This window comes from Balaenoptera musculus, chromosome 1, assembly GCF_009873245.2.
Source record: "Balaenoptera musculus isolate JJ_BM4_2016_0621 chromosome 1, mBalMus1.pri.v3, whole genome shotgun sequence".
Taxonomy (NCBI): domain Eukaryota; kingdom Metazoa; phylum Chordata; class Mammalia; order Artiodactyla; family Balaenopteridae; genus Balaenoptera; species Balaenoptera musculus.
Window position 1 is genome coordinate 100,012,942 of NC_045785.1, and position 25,895 is coordinate 100,038,836.

The following is a 25,895-nucleotide window of genomic DNA, read 5'->3' on the forward strand; positions in this document are numbered from 1 at the left end:
AATTGCTAGGTATTTTAGTCTTGCTTTTATTACCTTTATTTAAGTGGGCAAGTAATAACCACTTCTTTTTTTTAATTTAATTTTATTTATTTATTTATTTATTTTTGGCTGTGTTGGGTCTTCGCTGCTGTGCGCAGGCTTTCTCCAGTTGTGGCGAGCGGGGGCCACTCTTCATCGTGGTGCGCGGGCCTCTCACCGTCGCGGCCTCTCGTTGCGGAGCACAAGCTCCAGACGCGCAGGCTCAGTAGTTGTGGCTCACGGGCCCAGTTGCTCCGCGGCATGTGGGGTCTTCCCAGACCAGGGCCCGAACCCGTGTCCCCTGCATTGGCAGGCGTATTCTCAATCACTAAGCCACCAGGGAAGCCCAATAACCACTTCTTTATCTGCATGAATCTGCCCTGCAAAAACCTAGCTAATGTTATCACGTATGAGGGTTTAAAGTGATTGCTGAAAGTAATCTGGAAGATAAATTACCAATTTGTTTACTCTCCTAAAGAAAGGGCTATACTTTATCTGTTAGTTGCTAATTTCTTTAAGTACTAGCTAAAATGCTGACCCAACTTCCACGTCAACAATGAAATATATTAATTTTGATGTTTTATTTTTATTAGGCATTACTACATCCTTTTTAGTGAATTTTTCAGATAGCAAATGGAAAGTTTCAACTATCTCTATAGTTGCTTCAATTCTCCAAAATTCTCAAAGACAAAGCATAAATCCAGGGCTTCCCTGGTGGCGCATTGGTTAAGAACCCGCCTGCCAATGCAGGGGGCACGGGTTTGAGCCCTGGTCCGGGAAGATCCCACATGTGACAGAGCAACTAAGCCCGTGCACCACAACTACTGAGCCTGCGCTCTAGAGCCCGTGAGCCACAACTACTGAAGCCCGTGCACCTAGAGCCCATGCTCTGCAACAAGAGAAGCCACCACAATGAGAAGCCCGCGCACCGCAGCGAAGAGTAGCCCCCGCTTACTGCAACTAGAGAAAGCCCGCACGCAGTAACAGACCCAATGAAGCCAAAAATAAATAAATAAAAATAAATAAATAAATTTTTTTTAAAAAGCATAAATCCAGTTGTGGTGCAGTTGCAGAAGTCATCCTTACACAGCACAATTGAGTTCCCATGTTATTTCAAGAAAATTTCTATTAAAGAAAAATAGCTCTCTCATGAAAGATCCTCAATGATAATGCTTTGGTAATATTATTATACAGCATTTTTTTACAGATATAATCCAACAGATACAATCCATGTTATGTGCATGTAACAGTTGCTTAGTGTCGACTTAAAGGAAAACATACATGAGAGTTATGAGCTGAAGTGTTGTTCAGGGTCTTACTGAGCCCCATAGCCCAGGAGACAGCGACTCAGGAGCTCTGAGAACTGCTCCAAGAGGTAGGAGAGGAGCCAGGATATACATGAGTTTTTAGCGGGGAAATTCACGCAGTCAAGCGTACATCTTAGCAAAAGATGACCGCTAATCACAAAGAACAGACATCTCAAGCTAATGGTCTTAGTACTTTCTATGTATGGGAAGATGCAAGGATCTGGGATCATTGAAATTCTTCCTGCGATATGCATCTAATTACCCAGGGGCCCATTTGTCCAAAGTATGGCGTGCCTCATCCTGTTTTGTTTTATTTTCATCCTGAATTCCTTTCAGGATGCACTGTCCTGGGTGACTGCAGTGGGTTGCATCTTAACCCCTTGAAGAACTGGATGATGAGCAATGCTCTTTGTCCTTTTTTTCTTCACATGGGTCATAAAATATTGTACCTACTTAATTGATGATTGTTTGCTTCCTAGCTGTGGAGGCTCAAAGTGAACTGAAGTGTATCCCAGTTCTTTTCAGTTGTTTCGATCTGTTTCATATAGTAGTTACTTTTCAACTATTCGCATCTTTTCCACCTCAGAAATTTCAACCAGGTTCTTCAAAGGAAAACCACAAAAACTCACCAAGCTTCAAAACCACTAATTAATATATATACATAGGCAGAAAAAATATGCTGGAGAAAAGGGGTAGAGGTGATTCAGAGCCTTTCATCAAGAGCCTAGTCATTTATTCTCTCCTTTTGTTCTGAATGTGGAATAATACTGTTTATTAGAGCATAACAGTTTGTATTGTTTATCAGGTTCATTATAATGGAATTTTTACTTACAAAGTCGATATACTACAGGTTAATGATATAAAATGAATAAGTACTTTGTTATTTTTCTAAGCCTGTTTGCTGTCTAGCATATGTCATTTGTATGTGTGTGCACATGTGTACATGTTTTTTCAGCATAGCAGAAAAAGAGTCTAAAAGAAATTGAAAATAAAAGCGTGGTCAGGGTGGTCATCATAGTGTACAACTATAGATTTTTTAAAAATTCCTTCTTGCTGGGCTCCTATGTATAATTGATAGCAATAAAAACCACCTGGTAGGAACACTCCTGCCAACTTAATCCATGTCTGACTAATAAAATGATTCTTCAGCAGCCTTACCTTGGAAAACAGAGTGGGAGGAAAAGGGGATTCTTTCTTGACAGGGCCAGTTTATGTTGCAAAGACCAGATTTTTTTTTAACTATCAGAAATTCAACTACTTTCAGTTTTTCTGGTTATATTTTATTGGTCAGTTTACTTGCAATAACACATAATAATCCTATGTAAGGTATTTCTTTGTAACCATACATAAATATAGATTCTACACAAGGCACTGTGTAGTTAAATAAATTTTCCTTCAGATACTTAGATCAAGCTCTTGCAAGGGACAGTAGGTATTTTCTTAGATTTTAAGCAAATCTAGATTGCCCACTTGAAATGGCAAAAATCCAAGGCTGGACTTTCCTGTGGGGAGAAGTGGGTCAGAATGTGATAACAGAAATAATTGACAAATCCTTTGTCTAATAGTGAAAAATTTAACACGCAGCTGCTGCTTGTATTGAACTACAAGGTGTGTCTCACCTCATTGTTATCAGGCTTTTTAAATGAAAGAAGTATACCAGGTGATTTCTTAAATAATTAGCATTTTATGGCTTGTGATTGGAATAAACACCTTTGAGTTTAATGTCATCTTTTCTTCTGTGCTTCTGATTACTTGCCGAGGTACTCACTTGCTATTGAAGAAACCACTCAAACTGTGTTTGTTCTTTGAAAGTGAGCCCTCAGCTTTCGTCTCCCAAATATTAGTGTAATGAAATAAAAGACACAAGTTCATTCTGTAAATTATTTTCTTGTTGGTTTTGAAACTGGCATTTCACTCAATTCTGTTTTTTTTTTATTTGCAGAACTTCCTTATGGCTGGGAGAAAATTGAAGACCCTCAGTATGGGACCTACTATGTTGAGTAAGTTTGTTACCTCAGTTAATGTTCTCCCAAATGTTTTCCTTTCATTACACAACTTTAGGGAGTGAATGGAATACTTTATGCTTCTGCAGTCCAGCTTTCAGGTTTTGCCACTAGGGGAGTGAGAAGGTAGGGACAGTGGGCATTTGCTTCACTGACTGGGCTGTCTAGAAGCTGGCTTTGAAGTAAGTATAGAGAGACAGGGGGAAGTTGCCCAGATGAGTAATGGCTAGAGATGTTATCAGTACTACTGTGGCCTCTAAAGAGAGAAGTAGTAGATAGAAGACTGAAATAAGGTGAACTATTAAGGTCACTTTCAACACTATACTTGCATGGTTCTGAAAGCAATGAAAGGACTTTAAGGGCATTGTATCATAATGATCCAAACCTTTGAAGTATTTAATTAAAACTGTTCTCTCTTTCAAGGAGTTAATTAAGGAAAACTTAGTATTCTTTTTGGGGGTGAAAGTTGCTTCTCACACAGCTGTTATGGTTAAATTTAACATAAATCTGTGTTGGCGTAGAGGATCAAACACCTGCCTATGTTAGCCAGAGAAATTAGGATAACATCAACATCTAATTTTTCTTTCCCTTTTCTTCACTTATCTAATTGCTACATTATTATGATCGTTGGGATTGCTTTCTCTCCAGATGGTATGGATAGAATTTTGACCTCAGGCATCTAGTACCAGGCAAATAATTGCATCAGAGAGGTTACTATTTACCTGGGAACTAGGAGTCTGCACCAACTGCCAAGGTAGTAAAGGCAAAATATTATTACCTGGAAAAATAGCGAACATGAGAATCTTCTAGTTTTGTGATTGCTAATTAATTTTTCATCACTTGTTGGCACAAAGCAGTGCCACTTCCCTAATGCAAGTAACTCTGAGTCCTGTTACAACGCTAGTCTTTATCTTAGTGTGTAGGTTGTTACTTGAGTCACTGTGTGTGGTTAGAGGGATTTTTGGAATGATTTCTTAAAATCTAACTTGTACCCTAAGAAAATGAGTCATTTTGACCCTTGGATATGTAACTTAACAGTGTCAATATTTTGGTTCCATTGAAAGGTTATGTTAATTTTATTTCCATTGTGTTATTTCATATCTTTCTAATACTGTGATGTGAAAAGTTCACAGCAGTTCTTTTGTTATTTTTTTTCTAAAGCATATTTAATTAGAAGAAAAAAACCAACCATTTTTCTAGTCAAAGAAATATTTGAAGGCTAGCTGAAAAGGAATTGTGGGATTTTTCCCAAGAGTTAGTCTACTTAAATTGGGCTTCAATCAGTTATTATTTGCCATTAACACTACTGAACATTTCTGAGATAATAATTCTCATTCTCTTAGTATCCATTCCAAGTGAATTTGAGTACACGGTCAAGAGGTGAAAGACATTTGCCTGTTATAAAATCTTGGGCTAAATGATCTGGTTCTCGTTAAGCAAGGATATACTAATATTGAAGCAACTTTAGGGCAAATCCTGAAGTGACCTGCTCTCAGCTGTCATGGAGGTATGTGAAATAGCCTGATTAGAAGCAACAGCAGTGGCAGCAATGTGATTTTGTATGATTGCTCCCAGACGAGCTCATTTTACAGGAGGGTAATTTATTAGATTAAGAACGAGCAGGCTGTACTCAAGATGCACATTAGTATGGAGTCAGCTGAGCTCTGGAGTGTGGCTTGATTCCCAGATTAGTTAGGCTTTGAATCTCGACTATAGTAATCTGCAGTGAGTTTACTGATGGAGATAAAAAGCTGTTAACTTGAATGGCTACTCTTTGGCTCTCTTAGTTTGTCAAACCAGATGGCACAATGATTGCTCTTGGCAGGAGCCTTATAGTAGTAACACCAACTGCAATGGCAGGTTTTTTTTTGGTAAGTATTTATTTTAGAAGATGAGATTCTGAAATGGATTAATTTATTTTTGAAAATAAAATTGTTCCCAAAATTTAATGGCAGGCCTTCCATAAGAATGCTTATATATTTAGAAATGTTGTCTTAACGTATTGCTTTAACTGTCTTGATGCAGTCAGGTGACAAAGTCAAAATACGTCTGCTTTTAATATCTTAACCCTTCGCGAAGGATAATGATTTTGTTTGTCGAGGTGAATTCTTATAATTCTTATATACAAAATTTTAATACAGGTGAAATTTCAAATTATTTATTACATATTTAATTAAGCTTGTTTGCCACCCTTGTTTAATTTTTCTGATAATCTGTCATATTCTCCTCTCTTACTTCCATAAGCTGGTTTTATAGAAGACAAAATTTGTTATCTTAATAATATTATGGGTATAAGTAACTAAATGAAAAGGAGAGTGTTTTTACTGTTTTGTTTTTTGGGTGACATTTTAATCTAGATAGTCTAAGGTGACAGATGCAATTACTCCCTTCACTAAAATCTTACATTATTTGTCAAAGAATTTTCAGGAAAGGGACTACTCATTCGCATACTTCTACTCTCTTCTCCCACACATAACAAAGAGTATACTACTACTTTTTATGTTCTAATACCTGGGTGGCAAAGTGAGTCATTCTAGCTGATGACGTTAAAGTGAGCCAGGATTCTTTCCCAACAGGTTTATTCTTTTCTAAGTGTCAGTTTCTAGTTTTATTTTTTCAAGACTATGTAAATTATCAGTACCTAATAAATAACTTTTAAAATGGTACCTAACTTAACACCAAAGTCTTCATTTTCACAGAGGGGTAAACAGTAACTCAGTTGATAAGGTCCCCCCTCATAGTAAGAAGCAGAAGCATACCTGAGTTTTTGTGAAATCAGAACCCAAAGGATGTCAAGTAGAACTTGCCCTATTTAGAGCTCTGAAACTAAATAGCTACATCTGTTGCAGAGTTAATAATGCACTAGAAGCCTAAAAGGCATAGAGAAGCATACTCAGAAGCTAGCATACCTTGCTGTAGGGTTGTTTTTTGTCCCTGCTGCCCCCTCCCCCATCACCATTAATGTTCACAAATGGTAAAGAAAATATCCAAGTCATATGACTATTTACATATAGATTTTGTAATAGCCTATCTAAAGACAATCATAATCTGAAATTCTCATGATTTGTTGTTTAATTGTTGGTATTTACTAATGTCACTTCTCATTACAATGGATTCTACTAGAAAATGCATTTCATTTGGCTAAAATATATTTGTACTATAGAAATACTAGAATATAATTCCCCCTTGCTTCTGTATTAGACCTGTTTGCGGTCTTAAACATCTTTTGTACAATAGTTGCATTCTTAACCAAGTTACACTTAACTGACTTGCCAGAATAACCTATGCTCAGTTCCCTCTGTAAAACATACTCTCACCCTTAGTATATTGAATACTATCGGCTAATGGCCTACCTCTAGTCTCCCCATGCTTTTCTGCTTTCCCCCACAGACTTGTATGCTTTCAAGAGTCAGTTGTGATTGCGCCTAAATCATAAAAAACAGTTAAACTTATGTTATAATTATGTAACTAATTATTATATAATTTTGAAGAAATTTAACTGTGAGAGTTGTTCTGTGATAACAGTTTGATAAAAGCAAGTCACTTGCTTAGTTGCTGCTAAATTGATGTGGGTGAGTCAGTTGGAAAAATAATAGTAAAATTCTAGAAGGCTTCTACACTCAGATTTCTTCAAATGTGTCTTTACGGCTGCTTCACTTTAGAGAACCTTAAAACCCTCCTACCATTAACTGCCTTTAAAAAAAATTAACTGATTAATTACCAACAGTTCTGATTATATCATATATGAGGGCTTCTACTGTAGTTTTGAAAACTGTTATTAGCTATATTAGAAACGTTTATAAGGAAGCTATAGTGAATACTTCAGCAGCTTTGACTTCTAGGCATCTTCTGTGGGCCCTTCTTTAGTTGCCAGAAGGCTCTTCCTCTGTGACCTGTCAGCATATCTGGGTTCCATAGCGTAAAGGTACATATTTATCCCTTAACCTATGATAGTCTATTTAAAAATATGTAATTCTTTCATATTAAACTGAAATGCATATTTTTCTACATTTTACAGTCACCTTAACCAGAAAACCCAGTTTGAAAATCCAGTGGAGGAAGCCAAAAGGAAAAAGCAGTTAGGACAGGCTGATACTGGGTCTTCAAAACCAGGTAGAACTTTTACCTCTATCTTCTCTTCTAAGAATAACTTGTGAAACTTATATGCTGAAATAATAAAAGTGAGTTTGAACTTTTTACTGTTGGGGCTTTGAAATTCAACAGAGAATATCTAATTTCTGTCACTGTAAATGTATGAATAATCTTAATAAAACATCTGGACAGTTTGAGAATACTGAGATTTTTCTCATGCTGCTTATATAGAAAGTATGAAATTGTTGGCAAAAGGGACTGAATAGCTTTGTTATGGGTGCAAGGTTTTAATTTGAAGATTGGATTGTTTCCTAGTGTTTTAAGGTCAAGCCAGTATTAGATCTCTAATTCATTATGTGCTTCTCTCAAGTTAATTGCTTAGATCTAACGTCAGTAACCATTCAGGATTCTTCATTAACTGATACGAACAAATACTAAGTAAATCCACTATATTATTGCCTACATCATTGATTCTCAAGTGGGATGGTAGGGTATTAGAAATATCAGGATCATTTGGGGAACATTTTAAAAATACAAAGGTCCTGAGATTTTGATGAGCCTAGCCATGTGTATTTTGAAAAAGATGCCCAGAAATTTCTTACATCCAACTTATCCCTCCTCATCTCCTCCCCCTTCTCTCTCTGTCATTAATAAGGTCTATATGGTCATATCATAATAATCTATTAGATTCTTCACTTCTGTTGCCAGTGAGAGAAACAGTTTTTTCTTATAACTACTCTTCCAAAACATAGTCTCTTCCCTTAAGATTTGCATTTGATTTAACAAATATTTTTAGTTTAACAAATATTTTAGAGCACCTACTATATGCCCAGTGCTTTGCTAGGTACATGGTATTAAAAAAATGATTAAGAGTCAGATAGGTCTTGCCCTCAAGAGTTCACAGCCTAAAATAGGAAACTAATAGTTACACTATATGGTGATAGGTGTCATCCTGTATTAGTAGTTGAATGAGCAGGGGACGGAGTAGGTTTGAATCCCAGCTGTGTAACCTTGGTTGCGTTTTTAAATTCTTTGTTTTCTCATCTACAAAACAGGAATAATAGTAGTACCTACCTGTTAAGGTGGTTCTGAGTATGCAAATTAATACATGTAAAGTGCTTACAATACATGTAAAGTGCTTACAAATACGTGTCTGGCACATGGTGACCAATAAACAGTAGCTTTCATTGCTATTAATAGAGATGTACAAGGTACAGTGGTGGCATAAAGGAGGGAGTGCACAACTTTGCTTTGGTGGAGGAAATCAAGGGGGCAGGGGAACCTTCAGGCAGAGGACATATGTGAACTGGGTCTTGAAGTGCCAGGAAAAGTTAAGTCAGGCAGATCAAAATTTTAGAAGAGCAACAAGGCATACCAGCTAGAAGGAACAGAATATATAAAATCATAGAAGCATGAAATGGTGGTCCAGGGGTCAGAGAACAGATACAAATGGCCAGCACGTAGGGTATTTTAGGGTAGTAACAAGAGATGAGGTTGTAAGGATAGGCAGCCATGAGAAGAAACGAGTTTCAAAGAGAAGCTGAGTATTTGTGTCACATGGTGCTGAAAAGTCGAGAAAGATGAAAATTGAAAAGTGTTTTACATTGGACTTAAAAATGTGGAGGTCATTTGTCACTCTAGCAAGAGCAAGGGAAGAGTGAAATAAAACTGCAGTAGAATAAAGAGGAAATGGGAGGTGTAGAAGTGAAGACAGTGGGTTTAGCCAACTATTTTGCTAGCTTTGAGTGTGAAAGGGGTAGCCAGAGGACATTAACTGCAGAGGAACATGAGTCCCCATTTTACACATAAACAGACTTCAGGAAAGATTAAGCCTCTTGCTTACAATCACAGTGAGTGTCAAGTCTGGATTTGAACCTAGTTTTACTGACTTTAAATTCAGAGTTCTTTGTATTATAACATGTAGTTCCTGAATGCCCATGTCTTCCATGGCCCATAGCAAAGATCTTGTCTCCTTTACTAAGCTCTAAGCTCCTCGAGGGCAGGACCCATGTGTTTTATTACTTTAGATAACCAGACACTCTCCTATGAGAGAGTAATGACTCAGCATCTGTCTTTCAGGAGCCCACAAGTTAGCCAGGGAAACAGACACATAATTTTAGTATAGTATGATATTACAGATATAAACAGTAGTGTTGGAACAAAGGAGAGAGAAATTAAATCTCACTGCGAGAGGAAAGGAAAGGCTTCCTAGAAGTGATGGAAGTTATTCTAGTCCTTGAAGAATAATGGTTACCATTTATTGAGATAGAGTCTAGTGCTAAATTGGATGCTTTATATTACATCATCTCATTTAAGTCTCAAAATATTGCTGCAAGGTTAATATTATTTTCCCCATCCAGATGCCTTGATGGCATCAAGTTACAGTTGTCTGATGCTTCCATCCCAGGGATATACTTGCCGCAGGGACAGAAGTACTCAAGTTCGTGAGCCTCCTTCCTTAGGCAGCCTGTATGGGTTTGTGTTTATCTACATTTATTGAGCACTTACTGTTTGTCAAGCACTGTTTCTTATGCTTTCTGTGCATTACCTAGTTTAATCCCTGTAACACCCCCATGAATTAGGTACTATTACCCCGCCTTTTATAGATGAGGCAACCGAGACTTAAACAGGTTGAATTATATTCCAAGATTACTCAACTAAATCACAAAGCTTGGATTTAAAATCAGGATTGTTAGACTCAATGATAGTTTCTTTGTGCCTTTCTTATTCTCACTTTTCTGTATCTAAATTCTGATAAGACCTACTTCTGACCAATTTCTAATTGGGTTTGGCTGTTTTATTACTACTTTCCCAAATTAGGTGTTAACCAAAACTTTCCCTCCCACTTTAATGTTTGCACATATTGGAGCTCATATATTATATGTTGATTTTCTGTTGTAGCCCTCAGATGCCAGTCTTATTCTGATATTCACGGGGACTAGAGCATGGGATAGCTGACCAGAAATATTTGAATATTTGACATAAAAATGAGAAAGGTACATTTCATCAAAGATATTTTCCTCAAGTACCTGCACACAGTACTTAAATGATCTTATCTACGATCTGATAGGCCACACTAGGGGGCAGTCATAATCAGCTTACATAACTAAATAGGCTTTGAGCATGTCAAATAATTTTTTTAAGTAATATTTTGCTCAGAGATGAGTTGCTAGTTTGAATGTCAGAGGCTCATCAAGAGCCAGCAATGCACTGAGGTATTGCCACAAGTAGCCTGACTGGCCAAACTCAGAGGCCTCACAAAATAGTGTTTACTGTGGTGAATACACTCCTATCTGGAGTCTAGTCCTCTCCTTTGAGAAGCCCAAAATAGCTGATTTTTTTTTTAAATGTCAAGTGCTTGTATTTGTAAGAGATCAGCAAATCTGGGAAGAACATAATGAATAGAGTACACCCACTCCTATCCCAAACCTGCCTTTGTCAGTATTTCCAGGGCAGCCCTACCTCTTGCAGGAGCCATATGCATACTGCACAATCTATACAACCATACAGAGCAGCCCCAAGGATTGCTCTTTTCTAATTGCCAGTAAGTTTAATGCATGCCTCTTAGAACACTTTGCTAAGAGGGGCAGCAGCAGATACACACAGATTAACTCTGCGCTTGATATTAGTGCTAAGTGTGGTCTAAATATGAAACAAGTCACCCTTGTTAATTTGAGTCATTAGGGAAATGAGCATCAAAACCACAGTGTAAGACCATTCCACGCCTACTAGAATGGCTGTAACCAAAAAAGCAGACGGTAACAAGTGTTGGCAAGGATGTGGAGAAGTTGGAACCCTCATACATTGATGGTGGAAATGTAAAATGGTACAGCCACTTTGGAAAAGTTTGGCAGTCCTTCAGAATGTTAAACATAGTTATGATATGTTTATGGTAACTGCTGCATTTCCATTCCCAGTATGTAACTAAGAGGAATGAAAGTATTTGCCCACACAAAATCTTGTACATGAGTGTTCATAGCAACATTATTTATAATATCCAAAAAGTATAAACAATCCAAATATCCATCAACTGATACATGGATAAATAAAATGATATATCTGCACAGTGGAATATTATTTGGCAATAAAAAGGGATAAAGTACTAACACATGCTACAACACAGGTGAACCTCAAAAAAATTATGCTAAGTGAAATAAAGCATTCAAAAGACCACATATTATATGATTCCATTTATATTAAAAGTCCAGATTGGGCAAATCTATAGACAGAAGGTAGACTAGTGGTTGCCTAAGACTAGGATGTGAGGGCAGGTTGGGGAGAAATGGGGAGTGACTGCTAATGGACACAGATTTCTTTGGTGTGTGTGTTTGGGGGGAGAGAAAAATGTGCTAAAATTAGACTGTGGTGATGGTTGCACGTCATTGACTTGTATAATTCTGTCATTATTGGATTATATCTCAATAAAGCTGTTAAAAAAGAGATTTGTGAGAAAAGTTTAAACCGTATTTTAAAAAGATAACTTAAACAATGCTTTATAAATTACGAATCTGTACAATTTGATCCCCACGGTTTTCATAAGTGCCCTAATGGCAGCCGGGTGGAAGAGAGGAGTGAAAGTTTCTGGGGAAGAGAAGAGAGGTATTACTTGCAAATATGGATCACTTTTAGTTCTAGGATCATCTGGGGAAACCTCTTAAAAGAGGCTTTTCAGAGGAGCTGTGCTTTTTGTCTTCCTAAAGTTTCCACTAAATATGAGTAAAAGGGAAAGACGCGTGGAGCTGTATACTGATAGTGCAGGGATTTGCTCCTCTCATCAGATATAAATTAAAGGTTGCAGAAAGCCTGAGTCATAAATTATAAAAAGTTCTCGATGTGTTCTCTTTTATAAGTTTGTGACAGTTGCCTTCATCTTCCTAGTATAGTGTTTTCTGCATAGACCTCAGTAGCTGCTTATTCAAATGAAATATACATCTGAATGAGTGCTGAAGGCTTTCAGGAATTTAATAATAAATGTTACCCTTCAGGAGTGTCATTTTGACTTCTAAATAAAGGACTCTTTGGGATAAGAAAAAGTAAGTACAAACAAGGCAGTGGTGAGGAAGGGGATAAAGTAGATGTTTTTACCTTTCAAATGACATAGAAGAGTCCTATAAAAGATAAATGATTCATTAGCTAAGGGTTTTTTTTCAGTGATTTAGTTTATGAATTTAAATTCCAACTGTTCTATAACATTAGATTCTCTCTTATTTTTTTCCTGTTATGTTATGGTTTGTTATATTTAAGTTATATAGACTATCTTGGAGATGAGCTTCAAGGGCTATATTCATTGTAATTATTCTTGTTTCTCATTTTTACGCAGATATGGAAAAATCACACTTTACTCGAGATCCATCCCAGCTTAAAGGCATCCTTGTTCGAGCATCATTGAAAAAAAGCACAATGGGATTTGGTTTTACCATTATTGGTGGAGATAGGCCTGATGAGTTCCTACAAGTGAAAAATGTGCTGAAAGATGGTCCTGCAGCTCAGGATGGGAAAATTGCACCAGGTAACAGATTTTTCAAAAATACTTAAAGAGGGACTTCCCTGGCTGTCCAGTGGTTAAGACTGCACGCTTCCACTGCAGGGGGCACGGGTTCGATCCCTGGTTGGGGAACTAAGATCCTGTGCATGCCGTGAGGTGTGGCCAAAAAAAAAAAAAAGAAATACTTAAAGAGTTATGATACTATAACAAAAATTATAGTGAAAAAGTTATATATATATTATATATGTAACGTATATAACAAATATTATACAGTAGCTATGTAAGTATATATAAAACTTGTGTGTATATATATATTTATATAAATAGAGAGAGAACTAAATTATACAACTGAAGAGGGAGATTCCTGTATTAAAATAGTTTATCTTCTAAACTAAGTGCATGCTAGTTTTGAAGGAGGGTCATTTTTACAAATAAGTGGAAACTTAGTCAAAACATTAAATTTATTAATTTTTTGAATAGTTTGCATATTTTGAGATAACTCTTTGGCTGTACTAAGCCAAAGATTTATTAACCATATCAGAAAACGATTTGATAGTTTGATTTTCTCTGATTATGTTGGGTACTTTTGGAGTTATTTAACATTAACCTGTAATCTTTTTTGAAAAATGATTCGTTGTGATGTTTATAATGATACTGAACAAATTGTTATATCCCACAGTTTTTTTCCAAGTTGGGTTTTTATTTTTTGCTTCCTTAGTGGCTGTTAGTAAAATTAAACTGCTATGTTAAGAATTATAGACAATAATCTTACTATTTTTACAGAGCTGTATAAATTTGTCTTTTACATAGTTTTCCCAACATCTTTACTTAGTGATTGTTAGATATTTTTATACGGCTGACAGTGTTTATGGCTGAGTGGGTTAGAGGAAGTTTAAGACTAGTTACTGATTATGGGGAAGGTTTAAGTACTTTTTTCCAGAAAGATTTTAGTAATCCACTGAGGTTGCTTCTTACACAGTTTGCTAGACTTTTCTAATCCTCTGTTATTTCACATACTTTGTGTAAATATGTCCCCCATTTGGACGATTCAATTGTCATATTACTTTTGATGGCAGATATCAACTTATTTTCAATTGGGATATGGGCTCTCTCATATTATGCTTTCCCAATTAGGTGATAGAAACATAAACAAGAAAACTTAAAATAATCAAAAGTTATATTTATAAAGAAAATTATTTTTAGCTCTCTTTTATTACTTTATAAAATTAACAAACTCTAGAGATTAAAATTAATAGTAAAGTTTTTTCCTAAGTCCTCAATTTTGACTTTTTAAATATTTTGTCCATGAAACACATCTTGTAGCTATTGTATATGCTGTCAGGATTTTATAATATAGATTCAGATATGTCTAAAACTGTTATTAATTTGTATAACAATATAATACTTCCATTAAAATTCTGGGAACTTTGACCAGGGGAAGAAAAGTCAAAACTTTGTTTCTAATTAGTCTAATTTCTATAGCTTCTTGAATTTTGCAACAAATTTCCACAGACTAACATTTGTTTTTAAATACCATTCATGTTGATTTTTTTAAAGCCTACATGCAATCAGAACAAATTAAAGCACCTTTATTTGGCAATAACCTTTTAAATAATCGTATTCAAATAAAAGCAGCAAATGGATGAGACATCAGAGGACAAATTTTAAAAGCTAAAGCTGCATTAAGAAAAACACACAACTGATAAATGTCAAGTGGTAATAATCCTGCAACCAAAGTGGTCATAATAATGTAAAATCAGAAAAGCAAAACCAACTTTTACAAGGATTAATTCAGCTGAATTTCCAGCATCTTAAATAATATATTCTTTGCTTCTGTTGAATTTTTTTGTTGCTTACTTTTCCTTTTGAAAACTAAATTACACTAAATTGAAAAAATCCACAAAAAAGAAAGATGCTGAAAGAAAACACATTCATAAGTTATTATTCTAAACTTCAGCCTTACATTGTTCAAACTAGAATGAATTTTTAAGTACATTGTAATCAATGGCTACTTAAAATCAAGAAATAAGGTGGTATTTAAAGATTGCCTGTTTGTACAAGTAGCCAATGGGGTTATTCACTCCTCTTCTATGTACTGAACACCTACTACAATGTGCCTAGCTTTGTGTGACCACTTAGGTGTGACTCAAAGCATATACTAACAATGATAATATGAATTTGCAGTTAATTTTTTAAAGATTCACTTTAGCTTGAGGTCATAACTCTTTGCAACTAAGATAATTAAGAATTTATACATTTATATATTCTTTTTAGAGAGGAGTCACAGAAGGGAGAACGGCATGTCGATGTTCAAAATCTATCTTTTCAGTAGTTAATGAACAGTAAGAGGTTTCCAAAATTCAAATTTAGATGCTAAACTAATTATTTTCATCTCCCCCAACAAAAATGTAACTTATTTGGTGGTTTTAATATTTTTAACATGACTTATGTTTTACCAGGTGATGTTATTGTAGACATCAATGGCAACTGTGTCCTTGGTCACACCCATGCAGATGTTGTCCAGATGTTTCAACTGGTACCCGTCAATCAGTATGTAAACCTCACTTTATGTCGTGGTTATCCACTTCCTGATGACAATGAAGACCCTGTTGTGGACATTGTTGCTGCTACTCCTGTCATCAATGGACAGTCATTAACTAAGGGAGAGACTTGCATGAATACTCAGGATTTTAAGTCAGGAACGATGGTTCTGGACCAGAATGGAAAATCGGGGCACACCTTGATCCGTGATCGTCTCAATGGACCATCAGGTCTGAGTGAGCAGAGAGCGTCTATGGCGTCGTCAGGCAGCTCCCAGCCAGCGCTAGTGACTGTCCCTCTGATCAAGGGCCCTAAAGGCTTTGGGTTTGCAATTGCTGACAGCCCAACTGGGCAGAAGGTGAAAATGATATTGGATAGTCAGTGGTGTCAAGGCCTACAGAAAGGGGACATAATTAAGGAAATTTACCGTCAAAATGTGCAGAATTTAACACATCTCCAAGTGGTAGAGGTGCTAAAGCAGTTTCCAGTAGGTGCAGATGTACCATTGCTTATCTTAAGAGGAGGTGAGTAAAAGCGCAACAAGGAAAAATCTTCATTGTTCATGCATTTGTATCTGCGAATTGTCCTTCCTTACAGGTCAGAATATCTCTTTTCCCAGCAGACTTAACTGGTAATTAGTATGCGTTTTCCTTAAGTTCTGTCTGACTGCTTCCATAAGCAGTATCTTTTGTAGCAGCTTGTTTAGTTATTTGCGGTTTCATTTGTGTCCATTGTGGATTTCTTTCCCTCTATATTCTTTTTAAAATCTGATTTATGACTTTAATGATTAGAGAGAGTCACAACATTGTGCTACTTCAAATGAAATATATCCTCTTAATTCCATTTTCTCTGTTGATGGCAATAATAGAAATGGACTCTTTCAAGCAGTGGTACTTCATCTGGACCTCTGTAATGTACCAAGGATGTTTTGAAAGAGCTAGCATCTCTGTGAATAAGCAAAATGTTGGATGGTGTGTTAATCTGTTCTGTAAAAGCAATCATGATAGCTTGTGCTCATAAAGCTTTTATCTTAAGCTTTAGTATCTGTCCGTAAATGTTAATTAAACCCCACAGTGCTCATGTGAGATAAATATAATTTTATTTTCCAAGGTCATCAACTGACTTGAACTGCTCCCAGACATAAATGCAGTTCCAAGGACTAATCACAAAGTCGCGTTTTAATGGGCTTTCTTAAATCCATACCTATGAATGACTAGTATTTTAAAGAATAAAATTTAGCCCTTCACATATATCTCACTGGCTTTTAGTTTTCATTTTGAGGCAAATGAGCAGTTTAACTGCACTGGGACTTTTTTTTATTATTCTCATTTGTTTGAACTATTTTTGTTTCTTCTCTGTGTGGTATGGTAGAATGTGCTCAGATCTCTTCATGAGGGCTGGAGAATTATCCAGAGTTCCAACAAATATGAGAGTCCAGGGTTTGGTGTCAAACAGGTTGGATGTCAATTTCCTGCCTAGTTGCTGGTTGGTTCCGCAGTACAGGAAAGTAACGTTAATCTATTTGAGTCTTTGTTTACTTTATCTATAAAATGGCAGTAACGTTTATGCCTTAGGATTGTCATAAAAAATGAAATACGTGTATAATGCCTGGCACGTAGAACATACTGGACATAATTTACTAGCCTACTAAAAGTCAAAGCTAGTTTTGTCATAAACATTAGCAGTATTTGTGATCTGGGAATGCTTCCTCTGTTTTTAAAATGTGGCTCATTTTTTTTAAGGTCCTCCTTCACCAACTAAAACTGCCAAAATGGTGAGTATACAGTGGTCCTCAAATGCTTCTTCCGAACACACGGAGAGAGGTGCTGCGTTCTCCTCCATGAGGGCAGCTCATGGGGGTGGCGTTTACAGACAGGCAGGAGCCAAGAGGCAGACTGCCCTGGGCTTGTATCAGAAACTCAGAGGGAAGCGTGTGAGTTAGAAAAGCTGCCCATAGAGGAGGTGTGCTCTGCTGGTTAAGTATTTCTGCTGGAAGAATATTAGAGGCCTGTACTACCAATAGTCCTGTCTTGTAAATAGTAAAATGTGGACACACTGAGGTGCCTACTGATGGGTCCTATTACTTTCTTTGTGTTTCAGAGGAACAAGGGTAAGGAGTAGCTAAATGTTCGAGCAGATGTACTATGGGAAGATGTAGTAGTTTCACATAAATTCACGGGGACTATAATTTACCCACATTTAGATAACCTTCTGACATTTAGCCCTAAACAGGACCTTCTAGAACAATTGTGGCCTCTGTGCTCAATTTGCTTGTTATCAGAGTGAGAGGCTATCAGACTTGGAACAGTTTTCTCTGGCATTCTTCTGAATAACTGACTAGCCTATTTAAAGACCTGTGTAGAGAATAAGACCTAAACAAAGGACGCACCAAATACTGGTATGAAAGAAACAGTGCTAGGTACACGTGTAGCTACTTAAATATCCACAATTATATGGACATGGATATAAAGACAATCGTGTATAAAATCCTAATTTGCTCTATTTTGCTTGATTTGGGGTCTGTCATCTTATAGTTGAAAGATCGTCTTCCATAACCATAAACCCTGGGCTGCTAAACAAAAGACCATCAGATACAAAATGGATTAATTCTCCATAGCCCACCAAATAGGATCCTCAGCAAATCTGCTGTTTTATGGATCAGGCAGGAAGATACACTCAGCACTTTTATAGAAAAGTGGACCAGTTAGGTCCAATGTGAACAGAAATTCTTTTTGCCTATTCAGTTAAAATTGCACTGTATTTTTCTCCATTTCTCCATTTCTCTGGTCCCTCTATTACTCATTTTTAACTTCTGTGCTGCCCTATCTATTTCATAATGAATGCCAGTGCAGCCATGGGGACCCTAATGTTTTATAATTGATGAAAGTCTCAGACGACCTCTCACGGCTCCTGACAGAATCCTAGGACATGTGGGAGAAAGTGGAAGAGACTGCTCTTATCTCCCGGCCATCTGACGGGGTCTGGGTCAGTGAAGGGTCCCTTCTGGCACAACGCTTTATAGCGACTGTCCCCTCCCTCCTACCTGACAAGCTGCTCCTGCATCCTAGTCACATTAATTATCTTATCATAAATGTCTATAATCCCCCTCTTCTAACCGTAATTCAGGATAACAAGCTGTTCTCAAAACCATAATATTTATTTTCTTAGGCTATTCATTGGATTTCATTTTTTAATTTTATTAGAGAAGTCATTTTACTGAGCTATTCTTTTGGGAAAGTTCTATCTGAATAGGAACATTTGAAAATATCCCTTGTCTGATTCTCAGGCATGGTGCATTTTTTCGGGATATATTTGGATTGGCCATGCAGGTTTTTACAGTGTCATCTTTATAACCTAAATTAGAGTTAACACTTCCTATTTCATTTTCTTAGAAAGAACATTACCTTAAACATCTTCACTGAGAATTAAACTCAGTGAGTGGGGAGGATGGGGTTTGTCAAGAGTTACATGGACGTATTCTCTTAGAGTCTCCCTCTTGCTTTACTTGGAAGTGCTGCCTTGTGTTGTATCCCTATTTATCTTCTCAAAGTCAATTTGTGTCTTGGTGGTGGAGAAAAGGGCAAAATTGCTTAAACGTAGGACTAATTGATTGATATCATGATAAACTTTTTCTAATTTAACTGAAATATGTTTTAATCAAATACACACAGCTATGAAAGTGAATTCCTATAAGACTGCAAATATGCTGTGGCTTTGACCCTACTGCTTACACAACTGTAATCAGTTGACATACCCAGTTCAGACAACAGTTTTATGCACTAATCAACCATCTGGCTTTTTGAGATACTAAGTAAGGCCCTTTTCCATTTCAGAAAACAGATAAAAAGGAAAATTCAGGAAGTTTGGAGGCCATAAATGAGCCCATTCCCCAGCCTATGCCTTTTCCACCCAGCATTATCAGGTCAGGATCCCCGAAATTGGATCCTTCTGAGGTCTACATGAAATCTAAGACTTTATATGAAGATAAACGTAAGTAGTTGTGGAATATTTCAGGAAAGCACGCAACAAAATTAATTTGAATTTTCTTAAAAACTCGACTCTTCCATCTTTCAAAACCATGTTGAAGTTATTCCTTCATTCCCATTTTAATATGACTTCGGGCTTCTTCCATTTATATTCAACATTCATTCATTTATTTTCTTCAAAACCATGTATTATTAAGTGCCTTCTGTCTACCCAACATCGTAGTAGGTAATGGGAATACAGAGGTAATAGGTTACATAGGCCCTGCACCCCAAAAGATGATTAAGCCTAAATGGAAAAGACAAAGAGGTAATCAAATACATATACAAATAAGTGCAGATAAGCCCCTAACAGGTTCAGTAATAGAAGGATGGACTGGATGAATTAGGATCCAAAGTAGGTAGAAAATGGTCAGTTTTACGGCTGTGGGTAGTAGGAAGTGTCAGATCCTGCTTCATATAGGAAGTTAAGCTTTAGCCAAGTCTTTAAAGACAATGAGGTAGGCGTTTATGAAACAGATAAAAGGGAAAGAAAGAAGGAATAGCATGTGCACATTGACCTTGTATGGGCTGGGTTCTGCAAGGAGTTCAGTTTAGCTGCGTGTGGTTGGCAAGGGAAACCAGAGCGGGGGTGGGGGGCAGGGGCAGCTTGCAGAGGGAGGATTATGCCGTTCTGAGGAAGCTGGAGACAGTAGTATACATGATAGAGAGCCACAGAACGGTTTTAACCATAGGGATGAAATTATTGGACTTGTCTTTCAGAAAGATTTTCCTGGCAGGAATACGAAGGATGACGAATCAGAGGGGTGTGTAATCAGAGGAGGAAACCAAAGGGTAGAGTGGACTCCTTCGAGGAGTCCAGCTGAGAGATGATGAGAAGAGAGTGTGCATAGGGTGGAAATTCATTTTCATACTAATTTACTTACTAATGATAGATCTTTTCTAAAGTAAAATCATAGATTCAAGTAGGTTTAATGTTTTAAATTTATTTTTAGAAATAGATTTAGGTCTACCTCGGAAAAGATGTACACAAGTGGAAACAATATATATAATTGACTTCATACTTATTTACCCTGTTACAGATCTTTGTCTTGATAGTCCCAGGCCATATTTAGGAAGATGAAACATTGATTTGAAAGCATCAAGAATTAATGGAAGTGTAATACTGAGAGCATGGAAGTGGGAGCAAATATTCCTAAGCAGTCTTGATTCAAAGTTTGGGTTAGAGCACAAAACAGAGATTTATGATTGAATTTTATTGTATTATTAATCCTTTTAAAATAAATCAAAGTGTGTATTGTATATGTATGTTTGTATTTATTATTTTCTGGTTTTCCTTAGCGCCAAACACCAAAGATTTGGATGTTTTCCTTCGGAAACAAGAATCAGGGTTTGGCTTTAGAGTGCTGGGAGGAGATGGACCTGACCAATCTGTAAGTTTAAATACTTTGGAATTTGGCTGTTCCTGTTAAAACTTTTAAGTAGAGATTTGGTAGAATACGGTGTTTTTGTTGTGTTTTCTTTTTTGTTTGGTTTTTTAAAAGATTTTGTTTTCTCTAACAGTTTCATTAATATGAGGAAGAACTGCATTTCTACTGGTGTCATAATACCTCAGTTAACTTGGTGTAGCTGAGGCTAAAACTATAGGTAAAAGCTGAATATGTCAGCTGTAAATTAGAGAGTAATAAATGGTTATACTAGCAAAGCATTTACATCTAGAATTTTATTTATACAGGATTCTCACTCAAACTTAGAGAACAAATATAGTGGGTTTATTTTTGTTTTGCCCTTAGTTTGATAAAAAGTAATGTGCTTCTTAGAATTTAAGAACATATTTAAAGTTTTTTTGTATAATATCAAGAAAGACTACGTTATTATCATGCTTAGAAGTTAGGTGAATAACAATATGCTTTTAAAATGACAGGCTTCTTTCTATTTCTGACTAGAACATTTGATTTATAGAGTATAAATGTGTTCTAATTAGTCATATCAGTTACGGTTAAAATAATCATCAGAGGCAAATAAAGTTTAAGGCAGGTTGCCCTACATAGGGCAAATATAAAATACCTTGATTGTTTCTTTTTTTTTTGTCTTTCTTTTCTTTTTAATTGAGCTATGATTGACATATAACATTGTATTAGTTTCAGATGTACAACATAACGATTCGATGTTTGTATACACCACAAAATGATCATCACAATAAGTCTAATTACCATCTGTCACCAAAGTTGTATATTTTTTTCCTGTGATAAGAACTTCTAAGATTTTTCCCTTGGCAACTTTCAAATATGCACTACAGTATTACTGACTGTAGTCCCCATGCTGTACATTACACCCCCATGACTCATTTATTTTATAACCGGAAGTTTGTGCCTACCTCCCCCCAACCCCCTTTCCACTGTCAACCACCATTCTGTTCTAGGAGTTTTGTTTTGTTCTGTTTTGTTTGTTTGTTTATTTTGTTCTTTGTATTTCACATATAAGTGAGAATACACAGCATTTGTCTTTCTCTGTCTGACTTATTTCACTTACCATAATGCCCTCCAGGTCCATCCGTGTTGTCACAATTACCAAGATTTCGTTCTTTTTAATGTAGTTTAATCTTCGCATCTGGTGATTTTGTCAATTTTCTTCTTGTAATTGATTTCTAGTTTTATACCATTGTGATTGGAAAAGATGCTTGACATAATTTCAATCTTCTTAAATTTATTGAGACTTGTTTTGTGGCTTAACATGTGATCTGGCTGAGTAGTAGTAGTTGTGTGTGTGTGTGTGTGTGTGTGTGTGTGTATAAAGAAGACATCATATGTATATATATATTTTTTTCCTAGTTGCTATGGCTAGGACTTCCAATACTATGTTGAATAAAAGTGGCAAGAGTGGGCATCCTTGTCTTGTTCCTGATTTTAGAGGGAAAGCTTTCAGCTTTCACCATTGAGTATGGTGTTAGCTGTGGGCTTGTCATATATGGCTTTTATTATGTTGAGGAGTGTTCCCTCTACACACTTTGTTGAAAGTTGTTATAAATGGACACTGAATTTTGTCAAATGCTTTTTCTGTACCTGTTGAGATGATCATATGATTTTTATCCTTCATTTTGTTAATTTGGTGTATCACATTGATTGATTTGTGGATGTTGAACCATTCTTGCATCCCTGGAATAAATTCCACTTGATCATGGTGTATGATCCTTTTAATGTACTTTTTAATTCGATTTGCTAATGTTTTATTGAGGATTTTTGCATCTGTGTTCATCAGTGATATTGGCCTGTAATTTCCTCTTTTGGGGTGTCCTTGTCTATTTTTGGTATCAGGGTAATGTTGGCCTCATAGAATGAGTTTGGAAGTGTTCCCTCCTGTTCAGTTTTTTGGAAGAGTTTGAGAAGGATAGGTATTAAATCTTCTTTAAATGTTTGGTAGAATTCACCAGTGAAGCCGTCAGGTCCTGGACTTTTGTTTGCTGGGAGGTTTTTAATTACTGATTCAATCTCCTTACTAGTAATTGGTCTGTTCAGATCTTCTACTTTTTCATGATTTACTCTTGAAAGATTGCATGTTTCTAGGAATTTATCCATTTTTTCTAGGTTGTCCAGTTTTTTGGCATATAATTGTTCATAGTAGTTTCTTATGATCCTTTGTATTTCTGGTGGCATCAAGGGTAACTTCTCTTTATTTCTGATTTTACTTTTGAGCCCTCTTTTTTTCTTGGTGAATCTAGCTAAAGGTTTGTCAATTTTATTTATCTTTTCAAAGAGCCTGCTCTTAGTTTCACTTTTCTATTGTCTTTTTAGTCTCTATCTCATTTATGTCTACTCTGATCTTTGTTATTTCCTTCCTTCTACTAACTTCGGGCTTCTTTTGTTCTTTTTCTAGTTCCTTTAGGTGTAAAGCTAATTGTTTGAGATTTTTCTTGTTTTGAGGTAGGCCTGTATTGCTATGAACTTCCCTCTTAGAACTACTTTTGCTGCATCCCAGAGATTTTGGTAAGTTGTATATCCATTTTCATTTGTCTCAAGGTATTTTTTTATTTCTCTCTTGATTTCCTCATTGATTCATTGGTTGTTCAGTAGCATGTAGTTTAATCTTCACATTTTGTGATTTTTCCCAATTTTCTTATAATTGATTTCTACTTTTATACCCTTGTGGTTGGAAAAGATGCTTGTTATAATTTCAGTCTTCTTAAATTTATTGAGACTTGTTTTGTGGCTTAACATGTGATCTGTCCTGAAGAGTGTTCCACTTGAGAAGAATGTGTAATATGCTACTTTTGGATAGAATGTTCTATATATATCTGTTAAGATTATCCGTTCTAATGTGTCATTTAAGACCCATGTTTCCTGATTGATCTTATGTCTGCATGATGTAGTCATTAATGTAAGTGGAGTATTAAAATTCCTTACTATTACTGTATTACTGTCAGTTTCTCCCCTCAGGTCTGTTAATATTTGCTTTATATATTTAGGTGCTCCTATGTTGGGTGCATAAACATTTACAAATGTTATATCTTCTTGTTGGATTGACTCCTTTATCATTATGTAATGCCCTTTTTGTCTTTCATTGCAGTCTTTGTTTTGAAGTCTATTTTGTCTGATGTAGGTATAGCTACCTCAGCTTTCTTTTGGTTTCTTTTTGCACAGAACATCTTTATCCATTCCTCTGCTTTCAGTCTTTGTGTCTCCTTACATCTGAAGTGAGTGTCTTATAGGCAGCATATAGATGCATCTTGTTTGTTTATACATTCAGCCACTCTAAGTATTTTGATTGGAGAATTTAGTCATTTACACTTAAAGTAATTATTGAGAGGTATGTACGTGTCATTTTGTTAATTGCTTTCTGGCTGTTTTGTACTTCCTCTCTGTTCCTTTCTTCTTCTCTTGCTTTCTATGTTATGCTCATTTTCTATTTTTGTTATCTTTTGTGTGTCTGCTATTGGTTTTTGTTTGTGGTTACCATGAGGCTCACATATAGCAGCTTATATATATATCAGTCTATTTTAAGTTGATAGCAAGTTAAGTTTGAATGCATTGTAAAACTCTACATTTTTACTCCCCCCATCACATTTTACGTTTTTGATGTCACGTTTCACATCTTTTTATTTTGTGTATCCCTTTACTGATTATTCTAGTTATAGTTATTTTTACTACTTTTGTCTTTTAACCTTCATACTAGCTTTGTAAGTGATTATATTTACCTTACCCATGAGATTTACACTTTCATATGTTTTCTTGTTGCTAATTAATGCCCTTTCTTTTCAGCTAAAGTAGTCCCTTTCACATTTCTCATAAGGTCAGTTTAGTGGTGATGAACTCCTTTGATGGTTTCTTGTCTGGAAAACTCCATCTGTCCTTCAATTCTGAATGATAATTTTGCTGAGTAGAGTATTCTTGGTTGGAAGTTTTTTGCTTTCAGCACTTTGAATATATCATGCCACTCCCTTCTGGCCTGCAAAGTTTCTGCTGAAAAGTCTGCTCATAGTCTTTTGGGGGCTCCTTTGTATGTAACAAGTTGTTTTCCTCTTGCTGCTTTTAAGATTCACTCTTTAACTTTTGACATTTTAATTATAATGTATCTCTGTGTGGATCCTTTTGGGTTTGTCTTTTTGGTAACTCTCTGGGCTTTCTGAATCTGGATGTCTGTCTCTTTCCCCAGGTTAGGGAAGTTTTCACAGCCATTATTTCTTCAGGTAAGTTTTCTGCTCCTTTCTCTCTCTCTTCTCCTTCTGGAACCCCTATAATGCAAATGTTTTTCTGCTTGAAGTCATTCCAAGGTACCTTGGGCTATCTTCACTTTTTTTCATCTCTTTTTTTTCTTTTTGCTGCTCTTGTTGGGTGAATTCCATGGCCCTGTCTTCTAGATCACTGATTCTTTCTTCCATTTTATCCAGTCTGCTGTTGAATCCCCCTAGTGTAATTTTCGGTTCAGTTATTGTATTCTTCAGCTCCATGACTTCTGTGTAGTACTTTTTTATATTTTCTGTCTCTTTATTGAAGTTCTCACTGTGTTTATGCATTCTTCTCCCACATTCAGTAAGCATCTCTATGACCATTACTTTGAACTCTTTATCAGGTAAATTACTTATCTCCATTTCATTAAGGTTTTTTTCCTTAGGTTTTATTTTGTTCTTTCATTTGGAATATATTTCTCTGTTTCCTCATTTTGCTTAACTCTCTATTTTTGTTTCTGTGTATTAGGTGAAGCAGCTACCTCTCCCAGTCTTGAAGGAGTGACCTTGTTTAGGAGATGACCTTATCTTTCAACTTTGCCCTAGCTCTTGGTTGTCTCTCCAACCTTTGTGATTGTCTAAGCAGCCTGATTTATTCTCAATAAGTCCCAGTCACTGAGGGTGTGCCAAGACCTCTCAGTGTTCCAAAGGGAGGGACCTCAGTCAGCATCTAGCTTCAGGCTGATTGGAAGCCATACCCTCAGGCAGCAGCTTTTAAAGTATGTCAACATATACAGTCCTGTG

General features: G+C 36.2%; 1 protein-coding gene across 2 annotated transcripts in view; it reads left to right on the forward strand.

Moving 5' to 3' along the window:
* MAGI3 (membrane associated guanylate kinase, WW and PDZ domain containing 3) overlaps positions 1-25,895 on the forward strand; it is a 249,282-nt gene that overhangs the window by 189,455 nt on the left and 33,932 nt on the right. For both annotated transcript variants that reach the window (XM_036826556.1, XM_036826563.1), the window contains exons 7-13: positions 3,268-3,325; positions 7,347-7,441; positions 12,741-12,929; positions 15,365-15,970; positions 17,189-17,220; positions 19,280-19,436; positions 20,771-20,862. In XM_036826556.1, coding sequence (XP_036682451.1) covers positions 3,268-3,325; positions 7,347-7,441; positions 12,741-12,929; positions 15,365-15,970; positions 17,189-17,220; positions 19,280-19,436; positions 20,771-20,862 — 1,229 coding nt within the window. The remainder of the gene's footprint in view (positions 1-3,267; positions 3,326-7,346; positions 7,442-12,740; positions 12,930-15,364; positions 15,971-17,188; positions 17,221-19,279; positions 19,437-20,770; positions 20,863-25,895) is intronic.